The 27,787-nt window shown below is 42.9% G+C and overlaps 1 protein-coding gene across 1 annotated transcript in view; it reads left to right on the plus strand.

Moving 5' to 3' along the window:
• RCL1 (RNA terminal phosphate cyclase like 1) overlaps nt 1-27,787 on the plus strand; it is a 54,938-nt gene that overhangs the window by 20,767 nt on the left and 6,384 nt on the right. The window contains exons 4-8 of the mRNA XM_061200395.1: nt 1,222-1,296; nt 2,242-2,366; nt 14,520-14,645; nt 19,075-19,231; nt 24,441-24,544. Of these exons, the coding sequence (XP_061056378.1) occupies nt 1,222-1,296; nt 2,242-2,366; nt 14,520-14,645; nt 19,075-19,231; nt 24,441-24,544 (587 nt within the window). The remainder of the gene's footprint in view (nt 1-1,221; nt 1,297-2,241; nt 2,367-14,519; nt 14,646-19,074; nt 19,232-24,440; nt 24,545-27,787) is intronic.

Consider the following 27,787-nt stretch of genomic DNA (forward strand, 5'->3'; position numbering starts at 1 on the left):
CCATATGCATATTTTAAGTTTGTGGGTGTGTGTAGCTTTAATATTTAATTGAAATGAGCTCATCTTTAATGAATTTTCCCGGTAACTGCTTCTGCCCCACCTGATCCATGCTGAACATGTTCCTAGGCTTCATAGGTCATTGCTACCTCTGGTTAATTTTCTGATACGAGAATATTTAGCTGGGGCGCATTCTCTGCTGTAAAGCCTTGCTGGAGTATCATTCTTTTGACTCTTAGCACGTTAGAGTTGGTAGCAACTCGGAGACAGGCAGGCTGAGCTCCTTACCTTAGAGACAAGGAAATTTAGACAGTTTAGATTTTCTTGTTTGAGGCCACGCAGCTAACTGGAGACAGAGCCTGGGCCAGGATCAAGGCTTTTCCCTGCAGCCTCTGCTTGTGCCGCTTGTGCCCTCAGCGCCTCCTGCTATAGAGTCAGCCCCCGCAGGGCCGAGAAACATCTCTTGTTCCATTGGGAGCAAGCAAGGGATTGCTGTTCTTTCGCAAGTTGCCATTGATTTGAATGTCATCTTATACTCTGTGAGCAATCCACAAATGAACAAGGAAGGAGTTTTGATTGAGGAGGAGATAACAGTTACGCTTGGCACTGTCTTGTCATCAACTGTGGATGCTGTCATTGCACTTTGGGGTTTGTGTTGCTTCGTGCAGTTTGAGGCTGTCCTTCCCCCGAGGCCCTCACTGCCTTGTAGAATCACCACCTTTAACTGCCTTTGTGGTGGGTGTCAGCAGGATTCTTAGGTAGGACTCTTAGGTTGAATAGTTCATTTGGTTTGCTTTAGCCTCGAGTGCCACCAGCTCTAAACATTAAACAGTCATGTTGGAAAAAGAATACTAAGACAGGTGATTTTCTTGCATAGTGTTTATACCTATTAAGACTGAGCACAGGTCTCTGTTTTCTGTATGAGCCCAGCAGTTTCTTGGTGATTTTTGCCTGATGCACGTGATGCTCATGATGACTCATAAGGTAGGTGTATGATATTGTAAATGTGGAAAAGGGGCCCACAGGAGCCAGTGGCTTATAAAGTCACAGTCTATACTCGGGAGCAGAGCTGGCCCACACCCTCAGTTATAAGCCAGCCTCTTTTCTCTTTACTAGACTGCTTCATCTACCTGGAGGCTAAGCCTTCACCTGCTTCGCGGGCTCTTTCTTCTTTCCATCTCTCAAGGTTTAACTAAGCTTTTTTTTTCTGAAATAATTCTACAGGTTGATGTTCTTAAGGCAACAGCGCTCCCTCTATTGAGACAGTTTGGGATTGATGGTGAATCGTTTGAGCTAAAGGTAAGAATGTACAAATTGTTAGTGGTATATATCAGTGTGAAAGATTTTCTTACCAACTCATTGGAGGAGCTATATGCCTCACGTGTGTGTGGCACATTTGCAGTCGCCATTTATTAGAAGACCCGCAGGATTCATGAACCAAACATTGCAGACTTTGAGCTGAAAGGGACCCTTCAGTAATGACAGGAGTAGCCAGCAGTTATACTGCACTTACTTCGTGGTAGGCGATGTTGTAAGCATTCTACATGTATTAACTCCTTGGCTCATAACAACTCAGCTAATAAGTAGTAGAGCCAGGATTCTGACCATGCTGCCTCTCTGATCTAGATCATTTATCTTAATTTGTGTCCGGAGCCTCCCAACCTGAATGTCCCTGAGAATTTTTAGTACATTACTTTCAAAACTTAGTCGAAGTAATTTAAGCATCTGTTTGTTTGCTATTTAAGGGAATTACATCAATCCAATGTGATAACACTGGATATCTTAAGCTGTTTAGCATCTCTATTTTTTAACATGATGTTTTTAAACAAGGAAAATGACTTCATTTTTATTTAATAATGTAGAGTTTTGATAGATCAGTTAATTCCAGAGGAGGAGAAAAGGGTTCCTGATGGTTAAGAAGTAGGATAAGCTGATGAACTAGGCCAGTCCCTCATTTTAAGGTTGAACAAACAGGTTCTGGTGGTGAAGTGACCTGTCTGGCTTTGACTGGGACAGGCAGGCTCTGTGTCCAGTGCTCTTTCCGACACACCACACGGTCTCCTTGCTCAGCACATGCCCCCGTGGAGCTAACATTAGGTGCTGTTCATCTTGAAAGGATTGACAAGTTGTGTATGAAAGAGCTTGCTGCTTTCTAATGGTGGTTTTCATTCTTGGTGTAAACCAGCCAGGTTGGGTGTCATCCACTCTATTGAACCCTCACCTCTTCTTTCTCACTTGGTGCAGATTGTGCGACGGGGAATGCTCCCTGGAGGAGGAGGTGAAGTGTTTTTCTCATGTCCTGTAAGGAAGGTCCTGAAGCCCATTCAGCTCACAGATCCAGGAAAGATCAAACGTATCAGAGGAATGGCGTATCCTTTGCATTTGCTTCAGATTTCTTATTTTTTTCTTGCCTTCCTAAGATAAGAATAACTCATAACAATTTACTTCTTCTCAGGGTTATTTACATTTTAGACAACAATCTTGGAAAAGTCTTAACAATTAATTTATAATTATTGGCTGAGATAGGATATTTTATTACCTGCCTCACCATAACTAGATTGACTGATTGATTCATTTATTTTTTCAGTTAACACTTAAGCAAACAGCTCCAGTGTATGTGACACTATCCTGAGGGCTTCGATTTGGGGGCCACCAATGCATCGCAGTTCCTCCCTCAGAAGAGCTCATCGTCTGGTGAAGGAAACAAATATACAAACACATAATTCTGCTATAATGTGTAAAGTGATATAGATGATGTGCAGTGGGTTGGGGGAGCTAAGAGTAAAGAGTAGCAAATTTGTCTGGAAGATGTGGGAGGAATGAATAATAATGAATAACATCTGCCATTTATTAAGTGCTTACTCTGTGTGCACTATGATAATTTATATACTTAATTTATTTTTATTTATTTTTTAAAAACCACTTTATTGAGGTGTGATTGACGTACAAAAAGCTGTATTTATTTAATGCGTACAACTTGATGAGCTTGGAGATACGTATATACCTGTGAAACCATCAAAATGATCAGTGCCATAAACATACCTATCACCTCCAAAAGTTTCTTTTCACCCTCTTTATTATTTTACATTTTTAAAATTTCAATTGTTTTGTGATAAGAACACTTAACATAAGATCTACCCTTCTGGCAAATTTTTAAGTATAGAATACAGGCATTACAGTGTACAGTAGGTCTCTAGGACTTATTTAGATTCCTCATATAAATGGGATCATGTAGTATTTGTTCTTCTGTGTCTGGTTTATTTCATTTAGCATAATGTCCTCCAGGTTCACCCATGTTGTCACAAAGGACAGCATTTCCTTTTTTTAAGGCTGAATAATATTCCATTGTATGCAAATATCACATTTTCTTTATCCATTTGTCTGTCAATGGACATGTAGGTTGCTTTCATGCCTTGGCTATTGCGAATAATGCTGAAAAGAGTATGGAAATGGGTGTATATTTCTTTGAGATCCTGATTTCAATTCCTTTAGATATACATCCAGAAGTGGGATTGCTGGATCAAATGGTTAGTTCTATTTTTAATTTCTCAAGGAATCGCCATACTGTTTTCCATAGTGGCTACACCAACCTATATTCCCACTAACAGTATACAAGGATTCCCTTTTCTCACCAACACCTGTTATTTATTTATTTATTTTTTGATAATAGCCATCCTAATGGGGTGAGGTGATATCTCAGTATGGTTTTGATTTGTAGTTCCCTGGTGATTAGTGATTGTTGAGTACCTTTCCATGTTCCTGTTGGCCATTTGTATGTCTTTTTGGGAGAAATGTCTATTCAGGTCTTTTACCCATTTTTAAATTGGGTTGTTTGTTTATTTTGCTACTAAGTTGTATGAGTGTCTTATATTTGGGTATTAATCATATATATGAATTTCAGACATTTTCTCTCATTACGTAGGTTGCCTTTTCACTTTGTTGTTTCTTTTGCCTGTGTTTTGGTATTCAAGAAATCATTGACAAAGCTAAAAATCTTCCCCACTATGTTTTCTTCTAGGAGTTTTACAGTTTCAAGTCTTATGTTTGTCTTTAGTCCATTTTGAGTCCATCTTTGTATGTGGTGTAAGATGAGTCCAATTTCATTCTTTTGCATGTAGGTATCCAGTTTTCCCTACACTGTTTATTGAAGAGAATATCCTTTCCCCATTGTGTATTCTTGGCATCCTAGTTGAAGAGCAGGTGACCAGATATGCGTAGGTTTATTTCTGGGCTCTCTGTTCTGTTCTGTTGGTCTATATGTCTGTTTTTATGCCAATGGCATGCTGTTTTGATTTTTGTAGCTTTGTAACGTATTTTGAAATCAGGACCTGTGATGCCTCCAGCTTTATTCTTCTTGCTCAAAATTGCTTTGGCTATTTGGAGTCCTTTTTGGTTCCTTGTAAATTTTAGGATTGTTTTTTCTATTTTTATTGAAAAGAACATTGGGATTTTGATAGGGATTGCATTGAATCTGCAGATTGCTTTGCAAAGTATGGACATTTTAACAATAATTCTTCCAACCCATGAACATGGACTGTCTTTCCATTTAAAAAGTCTTTTAAAATGTCTTTCATCAATGTTTTATAGTTTTTAGTGTATAAGTCTTTAGCTTCCTTGGTGAAGTTTATTCCTAAGTGTTTAGGTTTTTTTTAATGCTATTGTAAATAGGATTGTTTCCTTGATTTTCTTTGCAGGTAGTTTGTTGTTAGTGTGTAGAAATGCAACTGATTTTTGTATGTTGATTTTGTATCCTGCAACTTTATTGAATTCATTTATTAGTTCTAATAGTTTTTCTTTTTTTTTTTTTTTTGATCCATTCTTTAGGGTTTCTACATATAAGATCATGTCATCTGCAAACAGATAATTTTACTTTTTCCTTTCCAGTTCGGATGCCTTTTCTTTCTTTTTCTTGCCTAATTACTCTGGCTAGGACTTCTAGTACTATGTTGAATAGGAGTGGCAAGAGTGGGCATCCTTGCTTTCTTCTAAATCTTATAGGAAAAACTTTGTTTTTCACCATTAAAGATGATGTTAGCTTTGGCCTTTTCATATATGGTCTTTATTGTGTTGAGGTAAGTTTCTTCCATGCTTAATTTGTTGAGCGTTTTTATCATGAAAGAATGTTAAATTTTGTCAAATGCTTTTTCTGCAACTATTGAGACAATGATGTAATTCTTATCCTTCATTCTGTTAATGTGGTGTATCACATTGATTGATTTGCATTTGTTGAACCATTCTTGCATCCCAGGGATAAATGCCAGTCCATCATGTTGTATGATCCTTTTAATGTGCTGTTGAATTCAGTTTGCTAGTATTTGTTGAGGTTTTTTGCATCCATGTTCATCAGAGATATTGGCCTATAGTTTTCTTTTCTTGTATTGTCTTTGTCTGGCTTTGGTGATGCTGGTCTTGCAAAATGAGTTTGGAAGTTTTTCCTGGTTGATTTTTTAGAAGTTTAAGGATTGGTGTTAATTCTTCTTTAAATGTTTGGCAGAATTCACCAGTGGATTCATCTGCTGAAGCCATCTGGTCCTGGGCTTTTCTTTGTTGGAAAGTTTTTGATTACTGATTTAGTCTGCTTACATGTAATTGGTCTGTTCAAGCTCTCTGTTCTTGATTCAGACTTGATAGGTATTAGGTTTATTCATTTCTTCTAGGTTGTCCAATTTGTTGGCATATAATCATTCATAATAGTCCCTTGTGATCTTTTTCAATTTCTGTGGCATCTGTTGTAATGTTTCCTTTCATTTCTGATTTTACTTATTTGAGTCTTCTCTTAGTCTAGCTAAAGGTTTGTCAATTTTGTTTATCTTTTCAAAAAATCAGCTGTTTTGTTGATTTTTTTCCTATCGTTTTTCTATTTTATTTATATCTACTCTGATCTTCTGCTAACTTTGAATGTGGTTTCTTCTTTTTCTAGTGTAAAATTAGGCTGTGTATTTGAGATCTTTCTTCTTTTGTAGAAAGAATGTAAGCACTTATCACTATAAAATTCCTTCTTAGTATTCCTTTTGCTGCATTTCATAAATTTTGGTTTGTTCTGTTTTCATTTGTCTCAAGATATGTTCTAATTTCCCTTTTTGATTTCTTTGACCCAATATTTGTTCAGAAGCATGTTTCTAATTTTCATGTATTTGAATTTTCCCATTTTCTTGCTGTTATTGATATCTAGTTTCAATCCACTGTGGTTGGAAAAGATACTTGGGGTGATTTCATCCTTCTTAAATTTGTTGAGACTTTGTTTCGTGACCTACCATGTGATCCTGGAGAATGTTCCACGTGTGCTTGAGAAGAATGTGTATTCTGCTACTGGTGGCTGGATGTTCTATATATGTCTGTTGGTTCTCTTTGGTTTATAGTGTTCAAGTCTGCTGTTTCCTTACTGATTTTCTTTCTGGTTGTTCTGTCCATTATTGAAAGTGGGGTACTGAAGTCTCTTATTATTATTGCATTGCTGTCTATTTCTCCATTCAGATTTGTGGGTGTTTGCTTTATATATTTAGGTGGTCCAATGTTGAGTGCATATATTTATAACTGTTATATCTTCTGGTTCAATTGACCCTTTTATTGTTATATAATAACCTTTGTCTCTAGTGACTTTGAAGTCTTTTTTGGCTTAAAGTCTATTTTGTTTGATATAAATATAGTCACCCCTGCTCTCCTTTGGTTACCATTTGCATGGAATATCTTTTTCTGTGCCTTCACTTTCAGCCTATTTATGTCCTTATATCAAAAGTGAGTCTCTTGTGGGCAGCATATAGTTGGATCTTGTTTTATCCATTCAGCCACTCTATGTCTTTTGATTGTGGAGTTTAATACATTTATATTTTATATACTTTATTCTTAAGCCTCAAAGTGAGTTTGAATTCTCTTACATCCTGTTTTGTAGATGGGGAAACTGAGGCTTCAAAAGGAATTTGCTCCCACGTCACATTGCTAGTAATGGTAGAGCTGGGATTTGAACCCTGTCTCTGTAAAAAGCCCAGGCTTTTAACCTCTGCTTTTTCCTATAGAGAGGACAGGGCATTTGGACTGAGCCTTGAAGAATAAAGGCTTGTAAAGTGGGGCAAAGAAGGCAGAGTTCTTCAGGCAGAAATGTGGGCCTGTGTGGAGGGAGCAGTGCACAGTGGTTCTGGGGAGTGGCAGGCAACGTGGTGTGGCCTGAATGCAGGTCAGTCAAGGGTGTTTGGTAGTAGAAGATGGGACAAAAAGTTGGGGCAGGAGCCTGTAAAAGTGGGAGGCTGTGCCGAGGAGTCGACCTTCATTCAGAGTCAGTCATTTTCTTTTGGAGAGAGAATTTGCACATCAAGCAGATAACTCTGGTGGTATCAAAAGAACTTTTGGCTATTTTTGGCTCATTGTAGAAATTTTGGTAGGTCCAAGTTAAAAAAAACAAAAAAAACCCCACCTAATCACCTGATGGCAATCACTTAGAGGCAAAGATAGTGGGGAATTATCATGCCCTAAAGAGAGCCGGTGAGGGTAGTGGCTGGGGGACAGGTGAGGGCTGCTAGTTTATGGAGGTCCTAGAGGCAGGATGGACAGGATGCAACGATCACCTGTGTCTGTGCTAGAGGAACAGGGAATCCTTGAGTGTGACTTTGATGTTTCTCACTTATGCACCTGAATAGACATATTTGTTCAGATAGAAGCTACAAATGTTTGGGGTGGGGTGTGGCCGTGTGGGTGGTGGTGAAGATAAGTTTAGTTTTATTCATGTTGGGTTTGGTGATTCCAGGTAGGTAAGTGGATAAGTCTAGAAAGGACTTATTAGAAGTTAGGAATGTAGAACTGTAACTGAGGGGCAAGGAGAGCTAGAAATGAAAGGTTTGGAGTCAGGTACCATGTAGAAGGCAGGGAGGAGGGTGGAACCGTGAGAGGTCACTAAGACTTGAAAGCAAAAGCAAAGTAAGTGCTCCCAGGAAGGAAGACTAGGGAAAATCAGAGAGTTGAGAGGAGAATAAGGAAATCAAATAACTATATTTCATTTTTAAAAAATACATAAAAATTAAAAAAATTTTTTTAAACTACACTACCATCTCTCACTAATCAGACTGGTAAAAAACTAAAGTTTGACATCATATTCTGTTGAAGGGCTGGTGGGAAGGTGAGACAGTATAACCCCTATGGTTAAGAATTTGACAATATCTAGCAAAATTCCCAGAAATCAAGGAAGCTGTCAAAGGCTACTAGAGTCATGTCAACTAGACACAGAAGCCAACTTGAAGAGGCTCCTACTAGCCAAAGGTGGGACAATCCAACCACCAATAGGAACAATTACAGTCGATTGAAACACATTAAATAAGTTTACATCCACAAATTTATTATGATACTTAAAAAAAAAGAAACCTTTATTCATTACACTTGGAAATCAACCCATTCTTTTGAAAATTGGTAGAGACAAGCATTTATTCCGCTTTTCCTGTACAAACTGATGAAGGGAAGTTGGTGAGGGAAAGTCTGTGTATATCAGGGATGTTAACTCTTTGTTTATGAATAAATTGCAAATCGTTTTTTTCTAAAAAAAAGAAAAAAAGAAAATGTAGCTTCTTGGAAGCCCACCCAGGTCAGTGCCTTAGAAGGGCTCAAAGGAGTCAGCATTAGGATGGGGAGCAAGCTGAGGGACTCACAGCAGGCTGCCACTGATACCCCTGGGAGCTCTTTCCAGAGGGTGGTAGAGGCAGAGGCCAGATAACCAGTTCTAGGTTGCAGGGTGATGGAGGGAAATGGTGATGAGCAGAGGCCACTCTTTCAAGAACCTTGACAAGAAAGAGAATAGAAGGAAAGATAAGGTGGTAACTTGAGGAAGAGAATTGAGAAGATTCCCTTCCTTTTTAACAAAAAGGTTGGTGATTTGAGTATTTTTGTAGGTTGGGTAAAGTAGATTTATATATGAGAGAGGGAGACTGGTAAAGCAAGGTAACAAGGTGATTAAAGCACAGGTACTAGAGTCACACAGATGTGGATTCTAACTGGCTTTGCCACTCACTGCTGGAGATGTTTGGCCCCAAGCCTTGGTTGACACATTTGTCATTGGGCCCGCTTACGACTACCGTATGGGGCTGTAAAGAAGGTTAAATGAGGTAATAGACGTATAGTACAAGACACTGGGGTGGTATATAAGTAAGTGTTTGGTAAGTTGTGGCTGCTGTTATTTTTATTATTGTTTGAGAGGGGATGGATTGAAAATGGCAGGTATATGGTAAGGATGGAGCAGTCTGACGATGATTGGAAGCCAGTGGGAGGAGTTTTCAATTTTACTGAGTTAGGGTGGGTTCTAGGATAAGGGGATCAGCACGGGTATGATAAGGGAATGTAACAGGGGTGGTAAAGATGTGCTGTCACAGTGGCATAGGGGCCACTATTGGGGGTGGGGTGCCCATAGGGACATAGTAACTAAAGATAAGAAAAAGGCTGTGGGACTGCAATAAGGGCTCAGCTGAAGTGAAATGTTATCATGGTGCCAGCTGCATGGCAGTGGGTCCGGCAGCAGTTGGCAGCCTAGAAGGAAAAGTAGAGGAGGCAAGAGGGCCATTTTCATCCAGGGCTGGGTGTGGATTGGCAGGGTGAGTGGGTTGTGCAGAAGGACGGGTTAGAGGGCGTATTGGTGAGCATGGCATTGGAGTGACGGCCAGTGCGCTCCTTACTGAGTAATGCAGCAGGGGCTCGCCAGCCTGGAGAAAGCACCTGGTGATGGGATTGGAATCCTTAGCAGGTTTAATGGAAGTAGATATGTGTGCTGTGTAGAAGAACAAGAAATTATGTTTAGGGAACTGTGTTTTGGGGTTTCAGATATTAAGAGTGGTAGAATTCTAGGTGCCAACAAGATCTGGGTGAAGGCAAGTGTTAGAGACGGGGTGGGGTGGGGGCTGGATGGGGTTGGGTGTGGCTTTCCTGGTGGGAATTTGACAGAGTGGGGTGGACCAGGATGTATGCTTCTTGGGGTGATAGGGGCTTAAAGTCAAGTTTTCTATTTCTCAGGAGGTTTTGGGGTGGTCCTTCTTGGAGGAAAAGAAGTATGGAGTGGACTAACTTTTCAGAGGCCTTGAGTAGATTGAACAGTGAGTGGTGAGGGCACGGTATGGGGGCATGGCATAGCCACAGGGCAGAGAGAGCCATTGATGAGATAAAAGGTCAAACTTGGGGTGCTACCTGAAGTTCTTTGTAGGGATCATCAAGAACAGAGGAATTTATAACAAAGCTTCTTCCATGGATTATGGATCAAGACCTGTGTATATGAGGAGAGAATGGGGGAGAAATGGTTCCTGTCCTGGGGAGCCCCCAGGTTGATGGATACTTCCATTGATGTCCCAAGGTGATGTTCAACTCTCAAGTTCTCCAATTAAGAGGAGGTAGAAACAGGTTATAGAGAAATGGAAATGTGATGTGAATAGGTGGGTTTTTTTGGGTTTTTTTTTAAATATGCCTGTTATGCTTGACCCATGTCAGTTACTTATAGCTCAACCTCATTCTCATTAACATTGTATTTCACTGTGTAAAGAATTCCAAATGAAACCCTGTTGATGGCCATTGGGGTGTCTTCTGTTTTTCACTGTTGCCAAAGATGCTGCGGTTAATGGGTTAATGGCCTTGTACACGGAGTCCTACACACTCTCAGGACTATTTCAGTTTGTTTTTTCTCTTTTGAGATTTGTTTCCTCAATGCTATGTCGTGGCAGTGAACTCTGCTTGGAATCCATTCTCTCTAGTTTGGAAATGTGATTTCCAGCATGTGCTCTGTTTGTTTACCACAGTCCTGTGGTAACAACATGGGTTTCACAGAGGCAGTTACACTGGGATCCCACCTGTACTCGCTGTACCAGGTGTGCAAAAGCCTTGTGAGAGGTTTGAAGCCTTTGATGAAGACGGCGGGAAACGGGGTTGTACAGTGTTTTACATAAAAGCTGAAAGAGCTGTTGTGCCCCGGGCACCTGGGGTGCAACGTTGTTCCTCCCCGGCTTCTCTCTGGTGTTCTTCGAGCCTTCCCTGTGTAGACTCTGAGCCAGAAGGATGCCGGTGAGGTCCCAAGCCCCTCACCTTCCTTGAGGCTGTGGGTAGGACACCTGAACCCTGCCTGATACAGCCCCGACTCTAGAGCCTTCCTCTGAACTCCCCAGGAGAGTTGACACAGCGCCCTTGCCCAGATCCCTGTCTGCAAACCAAACGTTCCAGCCACTGGTCTGCAAAGCTGCCTATTTCTCAAACACCTCAAAGGAATGTGGGTTTGAATTGAGATCACCTTCTTGGCCAGCTTTGGAGCCTGGGAAAAAAGAGCTGTCTTTGGAAAAAGCTTTAGCTGGTTTTGTGGTTTGTTACTTGCAAGGCCGGTTAATGGTTGGGCTGAGCTTGGAGGTTGTATTCCCCATAGGAGGGCTCGAGCTGGGAGAACTAGCCCCGCTCTCTGGTGTGTGTTTGTGGTTTTAACTGGGCTCCCTGCTGCCCCCTTCCACCCCCCACCCCGACCCCCCAGCCCACCCACCGCAGCAGAGTGCATCTCTCTGACTGATTGGCCAGGGACTGGGAGGGAGCTGGTGTTGTTCCTGCCAGCAGCTGTGACTGGACAGTGCGGTTGCCTTTTATTTACTGCCACCCACTCTCATTCTCCCCCTGCCTGAGTGAGAAAGGAACACTGTGTTTTAGTTTTGTGTTGCTGTCCCAGTAGCTCATGACTGGGTACATAAGAGTTAAGTGAAGAAGCTGGAGTAGAGGCAGAAGAGGGGCGTGAGGTAGAATTTGTTGGACAATCTGGTTTCCTTTCTCTAACTATAGGGAAGGTACTTAGAGAATCAGTCTCTTTCTTTGTACACACACACACACACACACACACACACACACACACACACCCCCTTAGCTTTCTCCGACTTGTAACACCAGGGAGGGTGAAGGGCAGGAGTTCCATGTGGGCTGTAGCCATGAACTTGTCTTTCTTGGATATGAGTTCTCAGCGTGGTACTCATAAATGGCCTTCAGGACATTCACCACCCCCCAAAATTGTCTGCAAAATTGTGTGTTCACGTGTTTCTTGAGAGACGGTTCATAGCTTTCATTAGATTCTCAGAGAGGTCTCTTACTCCTGAGAGGAAAGAACCTATGCTTTGGGATTTGAATCTTGGACTGCCAGTAGGAAAAGCAATAGTTGACATCCACTGGGCTCCGACCACACACCAGGCACCTCTGAGCACTTTACGTGCATTACTTCATTTGAGCCTCCAGACCCTGTGAGGAGAGTATTATGATTATCCTTTTCTTACTGATGAAGAGGTGGAGGCACCAAGAATAGCACATTAGTCCCAGAATGATGCAGTTTGCTGGAGCTGACGCTTAACACAGATAATCTGATTCTAGAACCCTTAGCCAATCGTGGTAGGGCCTCCATGCCAAGCCAGATAGCTCCATAATGACTCTGGGATGCAGCCGGCTTTAAAGTCCCTTTCCTTCTTTACTCCACTGCCTGAATTCTAGTATATGCTTCCACTGGCCCTCATTAGCACTGTTGTTAGCCACCTGGTTTCCACATCCCTGGAAGGGTGGGGGAAGAAGGTTGTCTCTGGGAATTCGGATCTGTTTAATTTTGAATCTTAGTTCTGTGACCCAGCTGTCCTAAGTGTGAGCCCTGGAACAGGAATCTGTGGCCCTTGCCTCAGGGTTACCGTGAGCATAAAATAAGATGATCATGTACCTGAAAGAACTTTGGAAGACGTGAATGCTGTGGGCTTATGTGTCAGGATAACGACATCTGTATTTTCCCACAGAGAGTGGACAGCTTCAGGCCTCAGAAGGATAGCACCCTCCTGGTCCAAAGGGTATGAGACCTGGGACTGTTTGTCTAAGCTGCCTGTGGTCAAAAGTACATTCTGGACAGAAGAGGTGGTGATGTAACTGGGCTCAGTGTGTGTATTGAAAAATCCCTCTTTGCTCTTTCCTCATTTCGGGTTTGTCCTTTGAGTCAAGTCAAATATTTATCGAGCATTTCTGAGTACAAAAGTAGTGTATTAGAGACTTGTGAGGGATACAGAAGTAGAGCCCCTTTCCTTATGGAGTGTGCGGTCTCATCGAAGAACAAGGACAGCATGAGTGTATACGAAGGGAGACGTGTGGTAAGTTCAAGTGCAGGCCATAGTCGGTGCTGCCCGGAGGATTTCAGGAGAGGGGGGAACTCCGGGTTGAAGAATGAAGGCAGGCAGATCAGGCTGAAGGATTTGAACACTTTGGTTGGTGGAGCTGGGGGTGGTGGTGTCGGTTTGGGGATGAACACCGAGCAGCGTAGGGGGTCCAATCTCAAGATCTGGGAGGGCCCAGAGTTACTGGGAGATTCTCCTTAGCATGAGGAGGCTGGATCTTTTGTGGATGTTCATGATGGCTCAGAAAGGGGAGCCAGATGCCAGTCAAGTTCTTTGCTCAGTCTCTGAGCATATTGTTTCTGCAGCTCAAATGAAAATTAAATATGTTATTGACAGTAATTTTCGAACAGTTGGGCGAGGCTGGGCAGACTACACACCTTGTTTTCCCTGTTGGACTTGCTGCATGGGGTTTGGATCAGCGTAGTGGGAAGATCACATGTTGTTACTTCTCCGTTTTTGGTAGCCCCTCGTCCCACATACACAGCTGCCCCTTGACCGTACAGTGAACATCGGAAGTGCTTAGTACATACTTACTTTTTATTTGGTGGGTGGAATTGGGGAGAGCCAGTCTCTGTAACAAAGTCTAATTTTAGGTAATATTTTCCACTTTCTCAAGCACCAACCTTTTCATTTGAGTTGCTAATATCTTTCTCCTTTCCTTTCTGAGGGTGCCCTGTTGTAAAAGTGCTAATAACCAATATTTTGACCACAAGGTACCAGTTGTGAGGAGGCTGTATCATCCATAAATAGAATCATCGACACTTAAATAACTGAAAATAGGCTCTTAAGTTAAACACAAAAACCTGTTTATACCTTTATAAACAGCCCCACCATGCTCTTTCACTAATGTTTTTCCACCTTTCCTGTCAGCCTACCAGGGGGTGGATTGGGTCACACAGGGGCCCAGGTCAGTCCCAGTGTGGTGTCTGTTCTGGCCTTAGGTTCCTAAGAGAAAGACTCAATGGTTACAGCAGTGGGGATGGTCAGAGAATACTTCAAAGGGAGCCTGGCTCATGCCCTACAGGGGGGCAATTGCCTTTACTTGTTCCAAAATTGAGGTGAACCATTTCTAGGGGAGGCGGGATGGGTAGGCAGTCTAGAGCAGGGTTGACAGCTTTTATTTTATACTTTCCAAGTGCCTATATTGTTTAGATGTTTTTCACCGAGGGCTTTTTTAACAATACAAAAAATTATATAATAATACAATAATAATAAATAACAATAATGTAAAAATTAAGTTATGGTACTACAAAGTTAAGTGATTAAATACAGGTGGAGAATAGAATGGAGTTAGAAGTCCCAGTTTGTTATGACAGTTCCACAAATATTTGCTAGCTTTATGACTGACTTTTCTCTGTTGTGGAGTCCAAGCAGAATGACACCCTTAACTCCAGGTTGCAGGTATTCGGTACGCGTATCACCTCAGATGGCAAACCGGATTGTGGATTCTGCAAGGAGCATCCTCAACAAGTTTATACCCGATATCTATATTTACACAGACCACATGAAAGGAGTCAACTCTGGGAGGTAAGTGTCTGTGCGTTTTTGGAGCCTAATTCCCTAGCCACCCTAGCCTTTGTCATACTCCTGGTCTGATTGAAGCTGAAGTTGCCAGCTCTGAGGTTGGGCAGCCAGAGGAAGAATGATTCACAATTTTTTTCCTTCCAACTTACCGCCATTGTCACTAACAGGCATCTTTTTTTTAAAGATATTCGCCATGTATTTCTTCTTTAGGTCTTCTTTTTTTTTTAATTTATTTTTTTTTATATTTATTTTTGGCTGTGTTGGGTCTTCGTTTCTGTGCGAGGGCTTCCTCTAGTTGCAGCAAGCGGGGGCCACTCTTCATCGCGGTGCGCAGGCCTCTCACTATCGTGGCCTCTCTTGTTGCGGAGCACAGGCTCCAGACGCGCAGGCTCAGTAATTGTGACTCACGGGCCTAGTTGCTCCGCGGCATGTGGGATCTTCCCAGACCAGGGCTCGAACCTGTGTCCCCTGCATTAGCAGGCAGATTCTCAACCACTGCGCCACCAGGGAAGCCCAACAGGCATCTTTTGAACACCTATCACATGGAAAGTGTTACAGTGCCCAGTGCTGGGTGATGAGGTGTTGAGATGCCAGCCTAAGGGAATTAAAGCCCAGCTATTAATAAACAGTGCCGCAAGCTTTAAATCCCATCTGTCCTCTGTTCCCACAAAAAATTAAAGTAAATAAGTTCTTCCATCCTGTGTAAATAACAGTTTAGGGGAAAAAATCCTTTGTTGGTTTAAGTGCCAGTCGACTTCTCTCTCCATCAAGGGGAAAAACACCCCTAGAGCCAAAGAAAGTTGTTATTGCAGATTTGAGTTTGGTTTAGTTAGAGCCTTTGCAGAAGACCTTACTTTAGAAAATAAAAAGTTAATGATGATCTGTGTAATGAAAATATCTGTTTTAGGCTTTGGTTGTATATTTAGAAACCAGCGAGTTAGGGAAGCAATTAAAACCTAATTTTTTATTATGAAAATGTTAAGTATACAGAAAAGTTGAAAGGATAATACAGCGAACACTTGTATATTCCTACTACTTGTAGTTAACAATGAATATTTTGCCAAATTTGCTTTCCTTGTGCGTGGGTTTTCTTTGTTTCTGCCTAACCATGTCAGTGTGAATGACAGTATCTTTACACTTTGAATCTGAAGTTTTCAGGTTGTGTCTTCTAAAAATAAGAACATCAGAGACTGACTGTTGTGGGATAAAAAATCAGTTTTTTCCTAAGTTGTACCATAGCTCATCCTTTTTCACAGCTCTTCTGTCTGAGCTTTCTTTAACTTCAGGAAAAGAAGGAAAAAGAGGGTAAAGGAGGGGTGAGTGTGTTATGGGATCTCAGACCTTCATGAGGCCCAAGGGAAAGATGAAGGTGACTTCAGAAATGCAGTGGTGGCTCATAGTCCAGAGCAACAGAGGTGGTGATGTCAGAGATTAGAGTTGGGAAAGGGTTTGTGTGCAGAGCTGGCCCTTTTTCTGGGAGTTGGAAAGGTCAGTGATGGTCCCAAACCTTTGGTGTATTGCTCAAATACCATCAGTGTTTTCCTCATTCGTAATGTGGGAGTGATAACAACTGCATCCCTAGGTTACTGTAAAGATGAAAAGGTCACATATGTAAGCCACCAATGCAATGCCTGGCACATAGTAGGTGCTACAGAAATGGTAGCTGCTAATGCCGTTATTTCCTTTCTCTTCTCTTCTTGGCCACAGGCCTGGAATTATGTGTCAGCTGTTTTCTGGGGAGAGGGGATTACGAGGGATGGGGGAGGATCGGTAGCAGTAGCAGCTGTCTGAATGGCCTGACTCGATAGTGCCTTGTCGTCCGGCCTCTCGCTCTACAAAGAAGCAGAGCAGACCTGAAGGCCATGCTACCTCCAGCTAGAGTGTGGCTTTTTATAATGCCATTGACTCAGCGGACCCTAGTGCTGGTCAAGGCCCATACCTGCTAATAATGAGTAGGAAGCTCACACGTGGATGGAGATGTGGGCATAATGTAGCCTTGTGGGTTATCAACTCCAAGCTCCACTTTAAAATTTACCTCTAGAACCAATGCATGATGTTAAGTTTGTGTTCCATTTTCTAAATCTCAAGCTACAGTTGACAAACAGTGATCTTCCTTCTCCATTATGAAATTATAAAGTCGTGGGTAGGTATTTTCCTCTTCTAATTCAGTGAAGTATCCACATAAGTTAGGCTTATTGAAGTCTGGGAGTGAGAGTTATGTGTGGCCATGGCCTGGAACCTTGGTGGCCAGCAATTTTTGGTGGGCTATGTCAGCTCTTTGTCCAGTGCACATTTGTCCAGTGTGGTCCCATTTTGATTCTCACAGTCATGACTTTTTGAAAAATCTAGTCCCTCACCAGTTGGAAAGTTTTGGAGGCTGTCATTTGCAAACTGTACCAATGTACATCTTCAATGAGGTCACTTGGTGATCAGCTACGTTGTCAGCATAACTTGAAATAGGCCTGATAATAAACATACCCCAAATTGGGGGGCGGGGGAGGATTGGCATAGAGTACATAGAGCTTAATATGTCATTGTGTTGTTTTCTGTAAAACAAATACAATATCAAATGGAACGGTCTTGATTAAATATGAAGTTCATTGTAATAAGTACACACGCCTCAAAAATTTCACATGGATGGAAAAGTTTAGAAGTTCTTAGGAAATGCAGTTAAGTGGGTTAGAGCAGTGATGGTGGCTTATCTCCTTGTTCTTCCTCCCTGCACTTTCTCCTCTTCATTTTGGCATGCCGCTGCCTCTACTGATGAGCTGGGTGCCCAGTCCCTCCTCCTGGTCAAGTGACTCATCGGCAACTTGAGATTGTGCTTTAAATGTCCCATGATGATGCTGGGTGGTACGGTGTTAGATTGTTAAGCGTGACTCAGAGTGTCCTGGAACCGGCGTTCTCACTGCACCCTTTTCCCTTGGCAGGTGTTATTAATCCTTGGCTACGTAGACAATCACTTTTTTTTAAAAGAAACTAAGGACTGACCAGTATAGTTCCTCCCTATTGTGAGCTCATATATAGTACATTTGAAACATAAATTTTATGCATAGTTTTTCTGAAACAAATATTTTGGCTGGTTTTGTGCTAGATGCATAGAAAGTGCTTCATGAATATGTATGTTGGATTGTGTTAAAGGAGGCTTTATTAAAGCTGTATTGTGCTTGCATGTGGAGTGTACTGCTGGGAAGTAGGTACAGTCGACCCTGGAACAACGCTAGGGTTAGGCGTGCTGACCTTCCCCGCAGTCAGAGGCCTGCATGGGACTTAACGCCATTGACCCTCCATATCCTCGGTTCCTCCACATCCTCGGATTGAACCAACTTCGGATCATGCAGTACTGTAGTACGTATTTAGTGAAAAAAGTCTCTAAGTGGACCTGTGCAGTTCAAACCCATGTTGTTCAAGGGTCAGCTGTGTGTGTTTAAGAGGCACTGGGCAAGGTAGATGTGAGGCGTCAAATCCGGAAATTTTGTGGAGAGATGCTTGTTTTTATTGTTTGTGGACGGATTTTGTTTTGCGTCAAACTGGTTTTCACTAAGCCTCGTGAGAGCAGGGGCTCCTGTGCTTACCATGGCGCCCCAGTTCCCGGGTCTGTGGAAGCTTTCCCCCAAATGTTTGTTGGATGTACGCGTACATGAGTCATTTGTGGTCCTGGACAGGAAGGGTGTTAGGGTCTGGCTGTTGGTGGTTGAAACACACAGGCGAGAACATGGTGCTGACTCGTTGATTATATTAAGTGAATTCTGAGTTAGAGATGTCCCCTGGGGACAAAAACATAAAGGTGTGCCTTCTCTAGGCCCTTTCTCCTCATGTGGTATTTCTCAGCACGGGGGAACAGCCTGCTGTCTCTCAAGGAGAGCTGTAATCAGATGGTCTCCAGGCTGCTTGTACTTCTGGGCTCGTTGTGACTGAGGGCTGAGTGCGTGCCGTGGTGGAGAACTTGCGTGGGCTTTGGAGTCTGGAAGACCTGTGTTTGAAGCGCATCTCAGTCTCTTTCTAGCTGTGTGGACTTGGTGCAGGTCGCTTGATTTGTCCATTTCCTCAGTTGTAAGGTGGGGATGGTATTATTTACTCTGCAGAATAGTGTTGAGCCCCTAGCTCAGAAACTAGGGGCTCTATATGTTGATTGTTACAAACTCTCACAGCAGGATCTTTTAAAATGTAGTGAGTGGGGAAAGGTAAGGGAGAGCTAGGGGAAGGGAGGGCTAAAAAGAAAAGCAATGCAAATTTGCATCACCTTTGGTTCTGTCACGTGTGTGCCCTCACTGCATCATGTGTATGTCCATTGTGAGCTGGGAGGGACTCTTAATAAGACCTGATGTGACCAGACAGAATGCCATCAAAAAGATGTTTGTCTTCTCTTTTTACTGGTGAATGTGAACCCCACTTCGTATGCTACTCAGTGTCTGTGCCTTTGAATCCCCAGGTCTCCGGGCTTTGGACTGTGGCTGGTTGCTGAGACCACCAACGGCACCTTCCTCAGCGCTGAACTGGTCTCCAACCGCCAGGGCCAGGGGGCAGCGGTGCTTCCCGAGGACCTCGGCAGGAACTGTGCCAAGCTGCTGCTCGAAGAAATCCACAGGGTATGTCCTCCGCTTCTGCAGGTCCGGGAGAGGAGCCATCAGGAAGCAGTTCTTTGTCTGTTATTTTTATTCGTTAGCAACTTTCTTCCGCTTTTAAGGGCTTCAGTCAAGGAGTTACCCTCTTCCTACCCTTTAGACAGTTTAGCATTAACTAGCTTAATGGATTAGCTAAACTAGTCAGTGAGCAGAGGCCCAGCCCCACTGGTTTGTTACATATGGCAGGTAAGTTTTTTTTTTAATATAAATTTATTTATTTATTTATTTTAAATGTTTGGCTGTATTGGGTCTTTGTTGCTGCACGCGGGCTTTCTCTAGTTGCGGCGAGCAGGGGCTGCTCTTCATTGCCGTGCCCAGGCTTCTCATTGCGGTGGCTTCTCTTGTTGCGGAGCACCGGCTCTAGGTGCATGGGCTTTAGTAGTTGTGGCACGTGGGCTCAGTAGTTGTGGCTCGTGGATGCCAGAGCGCAGGCTCAGTAGTTGTGGTGCACAGGCTTAGTTGCTCCGCGACATGTGGGATCTTCCCGGACCAGGGATCGAACCCGTGTTGATCCTTAACCACTGCACCACCAGGGAAGTCCTGGCAGGTAAGTTTTAAAGATTGGGAGGGCAGAGAACTGGAACAGAGTCATACAAGAGAGAGAAGGTGAAAAATGAAGCAGGTTAGGCAGTGACTGGCCAATTGAAGAGCACACACCCCCCCGAGCAAAGCAGGGACCTTCTCTCAGCCCCCTGTCGTTGCAGTAGGGGGATGGGGGCTCATTCTTTTCAGATTTTTCAAGAGAAGCTGGAAACCTGGATTTGTGTGTGACAGTTAATTCAGATAGAAAACAGTGTCAACAGGCTCGATTTTGTAGGGTGCTTGGGAGCACATAGAAGAGTGTCTAGGGAAGGCCGGCCTGTGTCAGAGCACAGTAGGGGCTTGGGAAGAGGGGACAAAGAAAAGGTGACACGATGCTGAAGACAAGACTGCACTGATTACCATTTTGCTTCTGCTGCCCTACTGGTGGGACGCGGCGTAGACCAGTCTGGCCAAGCCTGTCCCCTCAGTTGCCACAGTCCTTTTTCTCTGTTGATCCATAAGAGCAACATGCACATATGTACACACACACTTTACTCTGTTTCCCAGGGACAGCTGAGGCGACCCAAAATAAACAAGGAGGAAATTGGGAGAGAAGGAAAGATGATGGCAGGAGAAATAAGATAAGCTGCCTGAAAATTCATTCTTTAAGATCCCGTATACTTGGTTAGAGGAGAGTCACAAACCTGTCTCCAAGATTTCTGTTAGTCTGCACCTCAGGAAGGTGAAACCTTTTCCTTAACATGCAGAATCCAGGACAGGCTCCAGGGATATCAGTCCTCTGCTGTGGATGCACACTGGGGCCCACATTCTTAAACTGACCACTAGCAAGAACTATACAGTCATCTCTTGGTGTCCACAGGTGATTGGTTCCAGGACCCCTCCTCCCCCCATTGGATACCAAAATCCGTGGATGCTCAAGTCTGTGTTTCATTACTCCCCCCCCACCACTACCCCAGTATCCACAGGTTCTGTATCCGCTGATTCAGTCATCTGAAATTGAAAATCAATCTGATTGGTTCAACCTGTGGATGTGGAGGGCCAACTGTACTCTGGGTGATTCGCTATTGGATGGTGTAGAGTGTTTGTAAATTGTCTTTTTTCTCCAGCTGAAGAGACTTTCATCTCTGTACTACCTGTGTATTTATTCTCAGTTATTAGACATCTCTGTGGTTCTTTCCCGAAGTCTTCTAGGAAGTTTAGCTGTTTAAAGTCGCAAAAATCACACGTGAGCCCAGTGAAATAAAATCAGTAAGGCTGGTACAGTGGTGATTTTGTTCTTTAATTCTTCCTTTTGCCACTGTAATTTATTAATCAGTGTGGCAAGGTGATGCCTGGGTCATGGGTATTGATCCCTGCACAGGCCTCACTAAGGAAAACAGCTTATTGCCACAGTCTACTCCCCTGATCAAAGTCAGCATTTTTGAAAATATCTCATTGGTCACAAGGTGGAACAAGTAGGAATGAACTGTTTCAAAGTTCATTAAAGTTTCCAGCTTCTTTAGTGTCTGTCTAATTAAATGGAAGACAAAGAACCTGTAACTGTGTCCTCAGTAGAGGGACCCCATTCCCTCTACTCACCATTCAGCTAGGAAATAGTGGAGGAAGGAAATAGTCTATCACAAGAAATCCCTCTGAGCGAGGAAGTATCTTCTCATAATTCTTGAGCAGTCAAGATCTGGCCTCAGCTTTTTCGATGCAAAGTCTTTCCAATATTTGATGCTAAATTTAGTGATTTTTGAAAGATGGGATAGTAACTAAAATTTGGGAGTAAATGGAGTAAATGACCAAGAGGTTGCCCTGCCAGTTACTCAGTTCAGGAAGTTTGTCATCTAGATATTTGTGAAGAAAGACTGCTGGAGACACATGGGTCCCTCAGCCGCTATTGACTCATGCAGGTTTCCCTGCCTTGGTCCTGGGGTGGCTGGCAGGCCTTCTCTCTGACTGTGGGGGCACATCCCTCTCTTTCCAGTGGACCTGGGGGATTTGGATGTATCCCATTACAGGATAGCCCAGTGGGAGCCCCCAGACACAGCTGGAATATGGGTTTTGTATCTCCGTAAATGGCAGAGTAAAAGCCTCAGGGTGAAAGCACAGTCCCCCAGTCCCCAAGAGCGAAAACATGCAATCTGGATTAGGTTATTTTATTTTACTTTTTCTTTACTCTATTTAAGTTCTGCTTTAAACCGTTCAATGGTGGCTGGACTGAGTTTTTTGTTTTAAGTCATTAAGAAAACTTCTTTTGTGTGTGTCTATGATCTTTAATTGCTAAAAGGATGAAAATGCATGCAGTTTTTATAATAATTCTTTGTAAGTCTGTGATGTGACATGGTTTAAATAAGTAATAAAGATCCATCCCCTTTGGTACCGTTTATTTTTGCCAAAGTTTTAATCCTCTGATCTAATTCCTCTTGTTCCATTTCTGTCTCATCAGTTACCAAGCCCTCTTGATTCTGCCCCAGGCTTTCTGGAACTGCCCTTTCCTATCCTTCTCTCTGCCCCCATCTACCACCCTCCTCCCTTCCATTCCCCCCTCCCCCGATATAGGTACTGGCTCTCCCTACTTGCAGAGGGGAAATCCTTTCCATACCCTCTCCAGCATCCTCTTCAGCCTAAATCTCCCCCTAAAACTGCGATCTGATCTTGGTATTCCTGTGCTCGGAGACCTTCACCAGCTTCTCACTTCCCCAGGATAAAGTCAAAACCCGTGGCCCAGTTAGAAAAGCCCTACCTCAGTCTGCCTACTCCACCTTATCCCTGCAGTTCCGCATACTTCTCCACAGAGAGCAGACCACTCTCAGAATGGCCTCCTGGCTGGTGCTTGCCGGCCCTGGGTTGTATCTCCCCCATCCTCCTGCTCTTCCTCCCTCTCCAAACCCTGCTCATCGCTCCAGGGCCAGCTCAAGTCCCCACCTCCCCAAAGCCTCCCTCTGGTGCCAGGGGAGTGACAACCCCTCTCGCACCGCCTTGGCAGTCCAGGTGCCCACAGGCCCCAGCTGCCGTGTAACTTTGTCTTCACCTTCACTTGTTACTGGTTCCTGCTCATATTTCATCTTTGCAATGAGATTGAAGCTACTTTGCACAAGGTTTGTGTCCTGCTGTCCGGGCGGCCCCACCACTCCCTGTGTCGTATCCTGTACACGGACCCTAATATATTTACTGCAGTAAAATGTTGGTTCAGTACATAATAAAAATCAATTGAGAATAGCAGAATAGCAACATAGCGCTAGGAAGCGGAGACTGAAGACAACAGTTTAATTTTAGGCAGTCTTATGAAAAGGAGCAAGTTCTGTAAAACAAATAGTTCTGTTATATCTTCTTATATTAATATATTTTGTTATATATTCTTTTATTCTCCATGGGTCAGGTTTTCCGTTTAGATGGAAATATATGTGCTGGAACTCCTCTCGTCCTAAAATTTGCTAAATGAGATAAATATTGTCCTTTATTAACTCAGGTAGATTAGGAAGAGCAGTAGATTTCATAAAGGCTGGCAGTAGGATCCACCTTCTGATTTTCCTACTTCATTGTCCTCAGTGAAGTCTAACAGCAGAGAATGAGTGTCTGTACCTGAGAATCGATTTATTCCCTACCCTACATGCATTAAAAAAGGAGAGAGGTGTACCCACATAAGCAGCAGTGGGCGACCACTTATCCCATTCCAAGTCTGGGAGAGTCTAGCCTTGAACAGTGATGTGCCATGATTAGAAACTGGATTTCTTGTTGTGAAATATGCAAAATATGTAGACATTCAAGGTCATCCTGCTTTCAGTATGTACAGTGTAAATTTAAATTGTTTTAAATAGAGTTATCCCAGAGAGGATGATCTGAAATAAAGACATTCTTTAAGGCACAAATGGAAACAGCAGTAATGCATGCATCAAGCAGAAGCAAAATGGCTGAAGTGGTTGAAAAATTCGAGAATGAAAGAAGAAAGGCAACCAAAGCAGTTGTACTTCAGGAGAAAGTTTTTGAAGAGACTTTTGTCCTGCCTTTGATTTGGAAGAACAGGGAAAATGGGGGGAAATAATGCATAAATAATAAGAATGGAGGGATCTGTTCTGAACAGTTCTCCAGTTCTAAGGCACACAGGAAGAGTTAAAGAGGGGAATCTAATGTGACATGGCAGGCAGTTTCTGAATGTAATTGAATGTGTTGTATGTAAGACCCTTGAAAGGGAAAGGTCCTCTCATGTCCGATTAGCTGTGGTGTCCTATGACATTAAATAAGTAGAAATGTCATTCACTTAACCCTTGGTAATTAACTATGCATTGCCTATAAATGATTATGCTCTTTTGCTTATATGTCCTGCTATGGCTTTAATTACGAAGGGAAAGTTTCATTTTTCACTAGATATACCTCGGTAAACTTAAATGTCTATTCATTCTGATAGTCTCAGCTCTTACAATTGTTTTGATTAACTGTTAGTTTAACCCCCTACAGTTACTTGATATGAGGATAACTCTTTAAAAGACACTTATTCTGTTTTATTATTGCTTGAACTTTGCCGTCTGCTCTTCTGTGGTTCTGATACTCTGGGCATCTGTGTCTGTTTTTTTTTCCCTCTGTTTTGTTGGTTTTCCATTATCTGGTTTGGTACAATGATTAATCCTTAAAGTGTTTGTGTTTACAGGGTGGATGTGTGGACTCGACCAACCAAAGCCTGGCTCTGTTACTCATGACCCTTGGACAGCAGGACGTTTCCAAAGTCCTTCTCGGACCACTCTCTCCCTACACGTGAGTTGTTTTCTTTCAGCCTCCTTATACTGTCCAGTTTAATCCTCCAGTCGAACAAAATGATGAGTGCTATCCTGTTCCCACCTGATTATGCTGATCCTTAAATGAGCTGGAGGTTGTCGCTTTCATCTGGCGTTTAACAAAGATTTTGCTTTCCTTTCTTTCCCGCAGTTTCTTCCTTCCCATCTGTCATTTCTGTGTCATTAAAACTGCGTGATCTATACTAGACAGTTCTGTCCGTGCTTTAGATATTGTTTCCATTTTGGAGGTAAACTCCTGCTTCTGTTATAGCTTGGGTTTTATTGTTAGTTTTTAAAAATCCCTCTTTTTCCTAGCTTTAGCAAAAAGGACTGGCTTTTTGTCCAAGAGGCAAAGTTCATAGTAACACCACTGGACTAGGAGGGAAATGCAGAGGTGAGTTTGAGGCCATGAGATGTTATCAGAAGTTGACTGTTGGGGTTTTAAAGCAGGCATTCTCCAAAAAAGAGCAGATCCTCAGAAGACTTGAATTCTAAACAGCACAGTGAGAGAAGCACTCCTGTTGATAGTCAGTGAGGTTGCTGTGAAACAGCCTGTTTGAGCACTGACATCTCTGTACATGTGTCTATATACTTGAAGATCATTCTATGACCACCTGCGGGTGGGAAGCTGGGTGGGGGAATGGGCCTTGGGTTCGAGGAAATATTCAGGTAGATATGAGACTGAACTGTCCTTTTTCGGTTATCATGGTACCGATGCTGTATATCTGAAAGGTACAGTACTGTGATAACTGAAGAATGGTGGTGCCATCACATTGAGAAAGGGGCGGGCACTGTAGAGGGGGCAGTGTACCATTGGACCGGGTGCTGGGAGTATAGAGACCAGGAGATTCTTTTGGAGGCTTTTTTTTTTTTTATGTAAGTTGGTGGTGGAAGGCTTTTTGGAACAAGGAAATGGAAGAGAATACATTGTTAGCATTGCGGGAAGACTGAAAGCAGGAAACTGGTGAGGACCACATTATCTCCCGATAACTTGTGTAAAGTATTTCACAGGACAGGAAACCTGAAATTGAGTAATGCTAAATGGCATGCTGACCTCAGGAATCAACATTGCCGAGAGAGACTTTGTATTTAAGGCACTTGGAGAGGAGGTGAGGGCTGGGAGCACAGCACCTTAAGTGTAGAGATTGGCTTCCCAGCGAGTTTTTTGGAAGTGGCTGGCAGCCGTGTGGCCGCCATAGCGCCCTTCACCCTCTTAGCTGGTCTCATGGCTGCTGCTTTCCCAGCTTGGCTTCAGGGCAGCAGAAGGCCTGGCTGCTCACACAGCATGAGGCGGTGTCTAGAAATGTGTGTGGTCGTGGGGCATGGGGTTTGGCAGAACATTATGTGAAAAATGGAATGTATATTTTTATTTTTCCTTGACACTTTTTTTTTTTTTTTTTTTTTGCTTTTAGAGATTTTTTTTCAGTTTGGCTACAGGGCCTTGTATAATCTTTTTAAGTCAGCAAACTCTGTGGAGACCGTCAAGATGTGACTGGACATTTTTTAAAGTTCCTGTGTCCTTGACACACCCCCTCACCAAACATTAATTGCAGCGTCTTGTCTTCCAGAAACCTTGCCTAAAATTACACATCTCTTGGGAAAACAAAGTGGTCTGCTCTGAATGGAGCTTTACAGGAGTGGGACAAATTGCAAAATTTTGTGTTTTGAGCCCTGGGGCTGGGACTTGCAGGACAGTCTTCCTCTGGATTACCTGCACCCCCAGGGCTTCCTGCAAGAGGGGCGGCCAGGGGCTTGGAAAGGGCAGCCTCCCTTCTTTCAGCAAGCTAGCACAAGGGAGGAGGAGGGTGTTTCTTTTTGAAAGTTGTATCTATTGGGGACCCTTCTTCCCTTTAATCATTGTGGAAAGCTGTAGAAGCCCAAAGAGATGAAGGGCAAAGGTGGGAAGAAATAGGCGTGCTCCAGGACAGGCAAAGTTATCATTGTGCGTTTGCATACAGGGTGAAAAGGACAGAATCCACAGTCAGGATGATCATGGTGAGGGAACAGCTTATCCTAGTTGGATTCAAGAGCTTTAGAGACCATAATATCACACGTATTTTTATGTGCCGTTAAAATCATAAAAATCTGCTTTCTGTAACCTCAGATTTCTAAAGAAAACCAGAAGCAAGACCCTCCTTGGTTTAAAGAAATGTATTTTTTCTGGCAGTTTGCATGTTTTGATTTGTATAAATAGCTTTTTAAATGTCTATTTACAGAGCACTGGGATTAAGCAGGATAGTGTTTTCTAGCAGTGTTGCTTTCAAACCCTTTCTGGAAAATAAGGGTCTTTCTGTTTTTCCCCTTTCCTCTTCTCTCTGTTTTACTGCAGGACGTGGCTGGTAATGGTTTTCTGTGTTATTTGAGAAAGTAAATCTATATGTGTGAAATTCTTTGGGAAGGCCAGAGAGTTTTTTTTTCAGTAGAATAAAATAGTATTGGATAACATGCTGGTATGTGGAGAATCTGTTCCTTTTCAATTTGCTGAGTTTTAGGTGGTTTACAATTAGTGATGGTGGTTCTACTTTCCCCTCAAAAAGCTTAATTTTACAGTTTAAGGATGATTTATACTTTATTTGAAAGTAGGAGTATATATCAACGAGCATCTTAATTAGCACTTTCAGAAATTGTTTATGACCAGAGACTGTGGTGGCCAGAACTTTCTGCGTTCTGCCAGTGCACAGGTATTCGAGTCCAGCGTATCTGGATTTCAGTTCTGGTTCTACCTTGCAGCACTGGGAGACCATGGACAAGGTCTTTGGCATCTCTGAGCCTCAGTTTCATCCACAGAGAAAATGAATGGTCCTGAAGTCATGGGCTTGTGAAGGTGGAGCGAGGCTTAAACGAGGTCGGGCACTTAGCTCTCCCAGCAGCACGGTGTGCCTGGCAGAGCTCCATCAGTGCTGGACGCACATGGACATCCACTCTCCTGTGAAGTTCACTTTGAACACCAGGAGGCCTGGTAAACTGGCTTTAGGTAACCTCAGGCCTGAAGTCAGCTGTAAATCGTCTGCTCAGCTATCTAAATCTGTATCCACTAATTTTTATTTTTATTTTTCTTAAAGATTTTTTTAAATTTTATTTATTTATTTATTTATTATTTTTTAAAATTTTTGGCTGCGTTGGGTCTTCATTGCTGCACCCGGGCTTTCTCTAGTTGCGGCGAGCGGGGGCTACTCTTCGTTGCAGTGCGTGGGCTTCTCATTGCGGTGGCTTCTCTTGTTGT

Source organism: Eubalaena glacialis, chromosome 9 (genome assembly GCF_028564815.1).
Source record: "Eubalaena glacialis isolate mEubGla1 chromosome 9, mEubGla1.1.hap2.+ XY, whole genome shotgun sequence".
NCBI classification, from domain to species: domain Eukaryota; kingdom Metazoa; phylum Chordata; class Mammalia; order Artiodactyla; family Balaenidae; genus Eubalaena; species Eubalaena glacialis.